The sequence below is a fragment of the Pipra filicauda genome, unplaced genomic scaffold, assembly GCF_003945595.2.
Source record: "Pipra filicauda isolate LSUMZ 115617 unplaced genomic scaffold, ASM394559v2 scaffold2_size9829703_pilon, whole genome shotgun sequence".
NCBI lineage: Eukaryota > Metazoa > Chordata > Aves > Passeriformes > Pipridae > Pipra > Pipra filicauda.
In genome coordinates, this window is record NW_024104421.1 from 9,533,581 (window position 1) to 9,545,601 (window position 12,021).

Sequence of the window (12,021 nt, forward strand, 5' to 3'; positions counted from 1 at the left end):
CACGCCAGATTTTACATTGTATGCAAGGCCAAAGCAGCATAAAAGGCCTTGACCTCATAAAAGAGAAACAGCCCTTCTCAGGGACATACATTTTGTCAGCGTGTACATCACAACCCCTGGCTGCTATCATGCCTGCATAAACAAGAAATGATTTACCTTCCTCATCATATAGCAGAAAGGAACAGGATCTGATGAGTGCACAGGAAACATCTTGCCCTGCCGTCTCCTACCAGCAATTTTGCAACATTCTGTTAGAGCATATAACAAAAGTAGATTAATTTGTACATTATATTATATCACACTTCTTTCTTTAGGAAAACAACACAAAATTAAAGATAAGATGTTACAAAGCACAACTTTGTATTAAGGCAGTCTTACGGAGTGTCTTCAAATGACTAAAAAAATTATGAGGTCAGAGGCACCAAGAAAAGATGACAACCTGGAGGCATCCAAGTTATCAAATATTTAAGACACAAGAGAGTCTGCCCTTACAAGACTGACCACAGCAGCAGCAAAGAGTAGCACTAGAAAAGAGCTGAAGACCTCTGAGAAGAAAGAACAGTCTTGCTTTTGACAAATCAAATTGTCTGTATACTCATCCCTCCTAACCATATCCAATAACATCTGAGTTAATTTTCCTCTGCTTAGATCCAGAAAATGAGTCAAAATTATTTAACAAAAATAGCAAAAATGGGAGAAAAAGTGCCCCTTTTATCCAGCTAACCAAAGCTGGAAGATGTTCGTTTGGTCTCCTGAGATAAAGTCACTAGTATTTCTCCCAAAACCACATTCAGGGGACGCACCCTTACAGTAAGCTAATTACATGGCTGATAAGACAACTTCAGAGATCCATTGCTCTCCTTTAGATCAGTTAAACAAATGAATGATAACAAGCACAGCAGTTACTCCAGTCCCCTATCAATGCCCACCTAAAAGAAATCATCTTCTGTCATAACAGTTCAGTGTCCTTCATTTTGTACTGTCAACAGTTTCAGAGAGAGGAATAAATGATCAGAGCCCTGTCAGGATATCCTGTCATTCAGTTAGGAAGGCTTTATTCAGCTTTCCAGTGAAAACTTTCAGCTAATACCCTGCACTTTGGAATCTCTCCTGGCTGGGCAAGCTCTGCATGCCAAATCCCACACTCATTTACATTGGGGAACACAAGAGTCCTGTTAAACTATTTACCTAAGAATGCAGAAGGAATAGCCCCTCTGAAGAGCAATAATTTTATGTCTGAATTTGAGTTTCCATGTTTGGAGGATTCTGAAAGAACAAGAATCCGATTTTTCACAATGGGAAAAAATCCAGGTTTTTTATTCTTTTTTGCTTTTGTGGTTGCAATGAAACTGTGTTCGTCGTCACAAGTCCAAGATGAGGTAAGAAACAGCTTTTTATTTAAGTAATGGATTATTATATGTCTGTATTACTCTGTGTTATTGAGAGACCAGTTATCAGATACTGTATCCTATAGAAGAAAAATCCACCTTAACAATCGTTGATGTATATGACACTGAATTATAAACCACAAGTTCTGTAATTCAGTCCTCTGAAATAACAGAAATGCATCTGTTTACTCCCCATGAGAATTCGGCTCAAATGAAATGTTATGAGTACACTGAAAAAGGTTCTGAAAAAATGGCAAATGTGGCAAAAGACTGTAGCTGATGCATTTATCAAAAGAAAATTCTTAGGATTTCTGATAAGTCAGAAGATGAAAGTAGAATTTTTTCTATAGTGAGAATTATCCACTCTGCTAACTACAAGAAGGGACAGCTGTTTCAGATAAGTAAGGAAGAAAAATCTAAGGAATTGAGTTTTTGAAAGTAATTGTACAAAGTTATAAATTTAAGATCTGTAGTCTTTTCGGGAAGTGGTATGTTTGTCATGTACAAATCCTATGGACCTGTGAAATATCACAACGTGTTTCCATCACCCTTGTAGAGAGGCAGGAAGCACTAGGTCACAAATCTAAACCAGGAGTTCAACAGTGAGACTCTAAACTGTCTCACATCACAACATGAGACTTTAGCTTACCATGTTCTGAAATAAAAACACTTGTAGAAGAGGAAATAGAAAGGCAGAGATAATTGGAGAAGGGGGAAGGCACTTCAGGTGTTTTGTTGTTGGTGGTTGGTAGTTGGGTTTTTTAAACTGAAAGATATTTTGAAACGTACAGAAAGTACTAGGAAATGTGTTAAATTTATTCTATCTCAAAAAAAAAAAAAAACTCACTACAAATTCAACTTTCTTTGATTTTCCCTAAAACAAAAAGGGAAATGAAAGAAAGTTGAAATAATACCACCATTCCTAATGTTGTAGAGCTGGTCATAGGGGAAGGGTATAAGTTATTTTTATTTAGATTTTACCTTTTCAAAAATCCCTTTGAATTTTCTTGTTCCAAAAATGAAAATCTATGGCGTTCCTTCTTTTTGATGACAACATCTGCAATAAGATCATTTCAACCACTAATGCCAACAGCTTTTCCACTTCTGGACCTGAATACTCTACAGACCCAGCAGATTATCCAGCCTCAGGCTTACACCAAGCAAGTGCAAGGAGCAGGGCTTCAGTAGCATACTTGTAAAAGACTCAGAAAAATCAACCAGCACTCCAGATTTTATGATTCTTCAATATTATCAGTAATGATACCACCCAGTGGAAATGCTCATAGGATTTCATGTGCATGAACTGTGCATTTGTGCTGCTTGGTTCTTACTCCAGTGCATGGGTGCTCTGGTGCTTTCCTTAGGGATGAGCTGTTAAGGTGGCCACACTGGTGCTGAGCACCAGGATTATTGGAAACATTCAAACTCCCTCATGTTGTTGCCTCATCAGGTGGTTTTGGAGGGAAAGCGAGGTGCAGAGGTGCTCTGGTTTGAATTTGTGGGAACCTGATGCCCAAAAAGCCAGGTCTTGTCCAGTGCTTCACTGATGTTGGGTTCTGCTGCAGGGGAAGGGAGGCTGCTCAGCCCTGCCAGCATGGCACTGCTCACCACTGCTTTACCAAGTGTCTGGTCAAGCTGTGTCCACATTATAGCCACATCCGGAAAAAGGTCACATTTTTACTTCAAAGATACCTGAAATGCATCTACACAGCAAGGGGCTTCCTTCACTACCCAAACACTTGAGCACTACCCAAATTAGATTTAAACAGTGCATTTATAGACTAAAATTTGACAACTAAATTGATGTTGAAATGTACTTATAACTGGATGATGACAATCAAGGGTAGTCCCTCAGAGGTTATGAAACTAAATCTCCTCATCATGTCTGTGATACATCCTCACGAGCTTTGCTACTGAAATGTTCATCTCTCAAGAGGAGAAACCATAGGGGTGATGGCCTCATCCAGGACTACCAGGCAATGGAACATGTAGAAAACCCAAGGTGCCAGTGTACCCACCTAGACCAACTGTGTGCTTCTGCAAAGAGGAGTCAGCATCCCACATGTGCCCAGAAGGTCCAGTACTATCTGGACTGCAGGGTCATTTTGCTGGTTTTTAAAAATCATACTCTGCATTAGATCATTTCTCACCATTTGTGAATTGTAAACTTACTTCTACAAATAGCAGGAAGAAAGAAGATGAAGCTGACATTAGGTGCATCAAAGACTTGCTGCTTTAAAATAGGTTGACTGTTTAAATGGTAGGAAACAAACACTATATTAGGTATAGAGACATTTTCACATCTATGATTTCTACAACCCCAAAATATAATGACACTGCTGTGACAATACCCTAAGCCTTTTCTCCTTTTGTCACCTTCTTGAGTCATTTGTCAGATCTGTATTCTTGAAACTAGGACCACAACAGCAAGGGGCACAAGCCTTTGGCATTTAAGTTAGAGCACTATAGTCAGGTTTCCCAAGCCCTTTGGTCCAAAACAGTGGTGCTGACAACACAAAGTCCACTTTTGAGAGGAACATGTGTGTGGGAGTGAGAGCAAACTTGAGGTAAATTTTTTCAGAAATGTCACTGGGGGCAGAGTTTTTCCTTCTTTTTAATTATTCTTCTCCTATTACAGATGAAGAAGCAATGTGATCAAAAGCTGCTCATTAGAATGAAAACTGAATGTGTACCTTGCTCTTTAAACCTTGACACCCAGTGCCCTGCTGGTTACACCAAAATTACCAATGGGACTGGGATACCAGACTGCAGGTATCTCTTCTGTCAGAGCTTTTCTCTGTTAATGCTGTTCCTCATGAATTAGAAAATGTTAATTCATATCACAAATGCTCTAGTCTATGCAATTTCATTATAGAACATTTGCTATTGGCTTCATCAACTCCAGAACTCAAGCTTCATTCAGAGTACTTGGTGCTTAAATGTAACCAGCAAATGGTATAACAGGAAAATAAACATTGCTATTAATGGTTATCAAATTTTCTTTTGATTGGTATCATATAATCTCTTCCTTGTTTTTTCTTCATACTTGATATGAATGATACAAAAATATATTAAAAATATATATAGTATCAAATTACACTTATGTATTATCCTTATCATGTATTATCATGTCAGTAATAGATTTTTAAAACTGCCAAGCTGGGGAGGTGAGGGGGTGAAGGGCAGGGAAAAAATCTCAAAGCAAATTTGAAATATTGCCTTTCAGACTGAAAAAAAAAAAGAAAAGCAGTATTTTAGAGAAAACGCAACTATTTTGAGTTTACTTAGCATTTAAGTAACTTTGATATTAAATAATTTTTAAAATACTATTTCAAATCAAAACTTACAGAAAAAGGCTGTATTTATGTGGGGGGGGGGAAGATAAATATACTATTCAAAAGAAACAGGATCCAAGGATCTTTTTAGGCCCTTACATTCAACGTATGTTTTAATGAAGAAAAAAAGGCGGATCAGTGCAACTAAGCTTAAAGTGCTCTTGTCTGACACTGAAAGGAGAAGAGGAAGTTAAGAATTTTATTTTTCCCCATGGGAGGCTTTTAAGTACTTTAAAGCAGCTCCAGCTTCTTCTCCTCAGGTATTATCTGGAAATTAAAACACACACACTTTCTTTTCCGGGATGTCGGCATCATTGTGTGAAGGAATTTGAACAACCTGAGTGCTGCCAGGGACACTGGGGCCCAGACTGCATGAGTAAGTTGTTTTGGTTTGGTTGGGGTTTTTTTTAAAATATATAATTTGAACAGAAATAAAGCAGTGACTTTCGCGCTTTTCAGAACTTATTGCTATGAGAAGTTTGCTCCTGAGAACTTGTTACAGAAGTAGAAATAAACAGCAGTTTTCAGCTAAAACTTAGAGGATTTAAACAGATATTCAAAGCTTCATTTAAAAAGAAAAAAATATAGAAAACTTAAAAAACCTCAGGAAATCTCCGTAGTTTTGAGATTTTCAAAAGAAATCATTTCAGTCAATGCCTGCAAAATTATTTCATATTTTAAAAGTTAAGATTTTCAAACTACAAGTTTAAATGTTTCATTTTAAGTCAAAATCACCCTCACCTGTGTCTGAAATATTTCCAAATCTCTTTAGTTCTCTACTTTCTGATGCAGGTAGGGTCGTTTCTTTTAGCTCAACTTGAAATAGTTTCTTGAACTGCCAGCGAATCTGAAGGCCATTACTGAAGCAGGGGTAATAAGCTACCCCTTCCTCAGGAAAAGCCTTTCAGCATCTCCACAAGTGCATCAAATTTCTGGCTGCCAAGATAGGCATCAAGACCCACAGAGGAAGTTTCCCTGCCCAGCTAGAGTGTTTCCTTCTTTAGTTAATGGCATCAAGGTCTGTTTCAGTGTCTGTGAAGTCCTTTTGTCCACAAAATAGATTTTAAAAAATATAATTTTAGCCCGAGCTATTATTTAAGCAGTTATTTATCTACTAAAGCAAAACAGTCCAACTTTTAGCTACTGCAATAGAAAACACAAGCAAATATCTGAGTGCATAGTATGTGGTCATGTGTTCTTCTGAACATAACCACTTGAGGGTGGTGGTTTGTCATCCCACTGCCAAATGCAGCCTTAGTGCTCATCATCCCATATTGAGAGTGCCCTGGGAAGCCACACAAGGGACATCAGTAGTTCTGGAGAGGAGCAGAATTCACTGCCTGAGTCCAAACCCTGCCTGTAACACTGCATGAAGGAAGGTGCAGAGGCAAGGAAGCCCTGTCTTCCTTTGGACAAACTTCCTGACCCCAAAAAGTAAGAAATCAAGGTCTCAGTATTGTTTCTGCTGTCATCTGTAGGAAGAAAATAGCTCTCTATGTTATCACAATCTCTCTAGTAGGATACAGCACAACTTGAAATGTTTGGAGGAAAGACGGCCCTTCCTGAGGCCAGTGAAAAATCCCTGACTAGGGGTTTATTTCACGTTTAGCATCTGATGGCAAGGATAAAACTAGGTCTTAAATAACACTCTGACTTCCTTAAATGATAGCTGAAATGCACAAAGTGAATGAAAGATCTCTTGTCCCTTTCCCTCCCACGAAGCACACCAAACCATCCAGCCACACAGCAACCTCTCTGTAAAAAGTCATAAAGTCAAAAGGGAAAAGTACCAAGTGGGGAAAGGTCCAGGGAGAAAGATCACAACCTTTTAACACTGCCAGTATAACCCAATCACAGACACCAGAGCTGGTGGATCTCAGATGTCCCCTGTCTGTAATTGAGAGACTGCAGCAGGAGCTACTCCCTACCCCAGCACTGGTTCCCACTCTGGGCAAATATTTACATGGCTCCAAAGAAAAGCCTGGGTGCCAACTGAAAGGTGTATGATATGACCAACTGAGTAGAAAGCACTGTAAGACTAAAGGGGGAAAAATTCTTAAAAGTTAAAAGAAAAAAAAAAAAAACAACAACAACAAAAAAAAAAACAACCTAGAGGAACAATAATACATTTAATTCTATGCAATTAAATGGTCCAAAACACATCTTCACAAGTTCTACCCACTGCTTTGGCCTCGCAGGGAGTCAGGTGAAGCGAAGGATTTTAAGAGGCTGCATTTGATGACACTTGGGAGGTGCTGAATTTAACTGCATGAGGCAAAAAAAAGGCTGATAGGTTTAAGCTCTTTTGGCCTAGATATGAAGATTTGGCCTCCATACTCTGACTGCTGTAAGAGATAAGCAAGAACATCTTTTTCTCACTGCTTTTCAAAGACAATCCTCAATAAAAGCAAAGGTCTCACTCCTCCCCAGGGTGGCAGCAGGTGACTGTGCCCAGCATTGCTCCTGTGTCCCAGCACTGCTTCCTGTGGCCCCCCTGGTTGCAGGAAGCACTTTACCTGCCTGCCCAAATTTGTACAACTATATGGTAAATTTGCTAAACTTCTGATAAAGTTGTCCCTTGGTAATGGTATCAAAACAAGAGACAAGATGTAGTGAATACAAGGGGAAGTGTAATGAATGCCGACTGCAAAAAAAAGCCTATTTTGTCAACAATTTTAACATAACATTTCCTAGAAGTTATACCATAAACTGAGTTTTCTCTATCTTTGCACATTCAATAAAGCATCAATGCAGGTAACATTTTCCCACGCTGTGCAAATACTAAAGAGCTGGCACAAGTCCTAAAGATGAGATTTAGCTATCATACGGTAGCCAGAAAACAAGATTCACTAAAAGCAATTTTAAAGATTAAAGGATATATATATATTTATTACTTTACCTCAATTCTGGTTATTTCACCTAAATTCTTAATATGTATTATTTCAGCATGTACAAGACAAACTGCACTAAAATTTTTGTCTTTAAATTTATTGGCTTTTCACAAGAAGCTTACCTGGATACAATAGACCTCACAGACTACATTAAGGAATAAACTAAGAAATATTAACAGACTGGTACAAAGCCAAAGCTTTCAGTGAAATTAGATGTATGCATAGGCATATCGACTTATTTGCTCATCACTCCGTCCAAATCAAATTCATTTTTAATAAAACTTCCACATTATTTAAACACTCTAAACCAGGATTAAGTTAGGCAGCGGGAGCATAAATCCAGTGCTGCCCAGCTCCACTCACACAGAACAAACTCTGAGACTCTTTATAAGCAATAAATCTACGAGTAAAGTGCAGCAGAGTACCTGTGAGGCCAGTAGGAGTTTGATACATTTAGATACCACTTGCACCTGAATTATGGTACCTAATGGGAATTCTAATTACAGGAAGGAAGGGCTTATAGAAGAGAGTTAATAAATCATTTCCAAGGAGTGGCTGGACAACTATGAAAAATAAGGGAATCCCTACAGGAGAAAAAACCTGACAAAATTATTTCCTATAAGATACTATAATATACAGTTCCTATAGACAATCTTTTAGTAAAAATTTGAATTTTGAAACATTTCAGACAAAAAATAAACTATTTTTATTTGGAAATATGGTCATTTTCTCTTATCCAATCCTGCTGGCTAGGGTTTTTGTTCAGACTGTCCCACCTGGTATACCACTGCCTGTAATCATGGTTTTAGCACCAGAGGATCTGAAGAGCATAACACATCTTTGGCACACAGGTTTTGCTAGTGACCCCAGCCCACTGGATGGGATTTGCTTGTGAGATATCCAAATTCTAAATTCCAAGATCATTTGAATCAATTATCACAATCCTACGAAAGTAGCGGGGAAAAGGAAAAACTTTCCACATAAAGCAAATGCAGTCTGGAGGGCAGGAGGGTAAGTCTTATTAAACTCTAACTTAGCATCAAATGTAATTCTGAGAGCAAATTTTCAATCCATCAGAGTTGTATTAACATACAGGAGTGATCAGGCAAACTCCACTTGCATCAGAAAAGCTAACAGCTTAGAGTGTCTGCAGAGAGAGGTGGATTTTCAGGGACAAAGTCATTTGGTACTTTAGAATAAGAAAACTAATTTTTTGTTCAATCCTTTGTAGTCACTAGCTTAAGTTTACAGACAAGAAAAGACTGCAAACAGTCTTTACAGACTGCTGAATCTGAGATTCTAGTGAAGAGATTCGGGCAGTTGCAAAACAGCAGCTGTCACCCAAAATCCCTGCCTGGCCCAAAACCCTGCAGCTTCTGAGGCTTCCAGACTGTGCAAGGGAAGCATAAGGGTCACAGCAAGCTGACTGATGGCTTAAACATTGTCATGTCTAGCATGTCCAGGAGGAGCTGCATCACCATGCAACGGGAGAGGACAGTGCTCACAGGGTATAACTGGAAATGGAACGTGCACTTGTCAGGTATGTCCCTTCTTTTAAATGAAAAAATACAATGATAGCACATAAGCTCTGCTAAGAAACAATGCATGTTTCACTGTATAAATACATTAAAGCTAAAGTATTCCAGAAACAGCAGAGAAGATCAGCTTGGAGTTCATTTTTTGCTTGGAATAGTTTTCACACTATTATTTCTTGAGCATATTCGGGTGAAATTCTTAAAACCTTTTTTCATCTTGCCTTTATGAAACAGGTGTTTTGAGTTCCTCTATTATTTTAGAGTGTGTTATTACTTATTACTTTTTTTCCTAATTAGAAAGTCCTTACATATGTAACTGAACTCTCAATACAATGTTCCTTTGCCGAGAGTGCAACATGTAGTGCTTAACTTCAGGCAAAAGGATTTTTTTAAGAAAACAACTCAAATTAATCTTTTCTACCTCCCCCTCTACTGGTTGATCTTTTCTTTACATCAAAAATGTTTCCTCTGGAGACATGTGAAAAAGACAGAGAGAGAAGTAGTCAGAAAATGCAACCTAACAGTTGTAAGACTGATTAGGGCATTAGGATTGATTACTGCAGTTTATTGTTAACTTGATAGTCAGAACATCTGATTTGAAGATCTACAAATTATTTTTAAAAAAGGTGGAGGGGGGAAGATTATTCAAAAGACAATGTCTAGATTGTAGTAGTTATTTTTTTATTTGCTGATTGAACTTTCATGTTATTTTCTTTTGGCAGTGAAAGAGGCTGTTTTCAGGCTGCTAACCATGTATCTATCTGTACTGAATAGATGAGAAACCTAAATTTTGATTTCTGTTGTGTAATTCACAGAAAGGGTTTGGTGGGACAGCCTGTGAAAAATGTGCTGAAGATAATTTATTTGGTCCTGACTGCACATCAGGTAAGTTTGAGTTTTCTTTATTTGATTACATAAAAGAAGGTGAATGAAAGCTGTATTCAGGCACTAAGAAATCACAGTGAAATGCATAGAGGGCCTAAAGGCCTCTCAGGGTAGTGCTACAAAAACATCTGCATCTTGTCTCGAATATCTTTGTTTTAGCCAACAGTCAAATAAACTAAGGATTAGAATCATCCATGTGTTCCCACAGGTATGGCTCCCTGTTAGCCAGTTATCACGTTATACATTTTTCAGCCTAAGTTATGGATTTCCATTTGTTTGATCTAAATACAGAAGGTTGTTATGGTGTTTAAAATATTGGATGGGAATATATCAACTGCATAATATGTCATGGCTTACAGTGTTTTGGTAGATTTTCAAGCATATCCACAAACTGAACCATCTGTATTAAGGCATGCAATACTCACGTGGTATTTAAATCAGTATATTCTGACTCAAAAAAGGCCATTTTTAATCAGGCCAAAATCTTTCTATTGAAAGATATAAACTATTGGAGGCCAATAGTTTATATCTAGGAAAAGAGTAGAAGCACCCAGAGACTGTCTCTGAATCCAACTTGCTTTTGCTCTTCACTCTATTCTGTGCCAAGGAGCTCCACCATTCTGTGAAAAGTATAAAAGAGGGTGGGTTTGGTTTAGTTTTGGGGTTTGGCTGGTTGATGATTTCATTGATTAGCCATACTTCTGTCAGGAGAAATGGAACATTGAGGTAGGGACCAAAACTATGTGTATTTTTTTACGATGTATATGTATCACAACTGTATATATTTATACAACATTTCCCAGTCTCGCCTGTTTCTTAATGATCTCTAGTATTTTATTTACCTTCCTGATCCTTGCTGAAAATTAAACTGACAAACCAGGAAACTGCCTGAAAAAAAATTTTAAAACTGTCTCACTCTGAAATGGTAATAGTTGCTTGTTTATCTCTAAGTAAAACTCCCTTTCTCCCCTCAAGATCTACATAATGTTACTTCTAAAGAGTTACAAATTATCTCAATTTAAATCATCTGTATTCGCCTTTCTACACTAATCCTACACCACTGCTGACTCAAAGGCCCTTTTTCCACCAGCTGTCCACTGGATGACAGTGTTGATACACAGAAATGTAACTGAGCCAACATTTTCATGAATATAGGGTACTTGAATTAATTCAATACATACAGGTAATTATTTTCCAAGAAACTACTAGAGGATTCAACTGCATATTAATTTAAGCAACATTTTACACTTCAACTTTCAGATATTTGAGCTCCTCCAAGTTTTCTAAAATAAATAAAATATAAACAATTTTTCATTTGTGGCTAACTGCTTTTCAGTAATACCTTAGACATTCCTGGTTTTTATATTATGAGTACAAACACAGGTAAGAAGTTAATAATTAATTAGTGCAGGTGACTTGCAAGAACATAGGATATATTTTTAAGGGAAAGAGGATATGCTACCTCACTGCAGCTTAAACATGAAGTCACCAATACAACTCTGTACATCTTACAGGCTTTTCCAAATGTAACTATAAATGACCTTTTTAAAAAGCATCATTACCACAATTCAAACAGTTATAACTAGAAAGTTTTTTGAGTATACTTAAGGCTTCAAAAAATACAGCAGGGTTTCATAGTTGCCTGGACTCTGAATGCAGCATCTTGTGTGCTTATTCTCACAGGGTTTATAACCAGAAATGACAGAGTATAGGAAAAGGAAAGGAGCCTGAAACCTATACTGTGATTAATTATGCTTTTAACTAAATAAATTCTGTTTAGGGATGGGAAAAAAAAAGTCACAAAACTCATCTCTTCTTGAGGTGTTTGAGAGACACCAATAGAATTGAAGCAAACTCAAGCAATTTGTTAAGAGTTATAAAAATTGTCTGTATTACATGTTATATCCCACTTTGGCTCCAGACTCTATGTCAAATTTTACAAGTTTTATGGCATTAGCAACTAGTCAATTTGGTGTTTATAGTGTGT

At 37.5% G+C, this 12,021-nt stretch overlaps 1 protein-coding gene across 1 annotated transcript in view; it reads left to right on the forward strand.

The window, feature by feature from the left end:
• The first annotated feature begins 1,232 nt into the window (after positions 1-1,232).
• STAB2 (stabilin 2) overlaps positions 1,233-12,021 on the forward strand; it is an 83,261-nt gene continuing 72,472 nt past the window's right edge. Inside the window, exons 1-5 of the mRNA XM_027715116.2 lie at positions 1,233-1,379; positions 4,027-4,160; positions 4,984-5,099; positions 9,069-9,154; positions 9,965-10,034. Of these exons, the coding sequence (XP_027570917.2) occupies positions 1,233-1,379; positions 4,027-4,160; positions 4,984-5,099; positions 9,069-9,154; positions 9,965-10,034 (553 nt within the window). The remainder of the gene's footprint in view (positions 1,380-4,026; positions 4,161-4,983; positions 5,100-9,068; positions 9,155-9,964; positions 10,035-12,021) is intronic.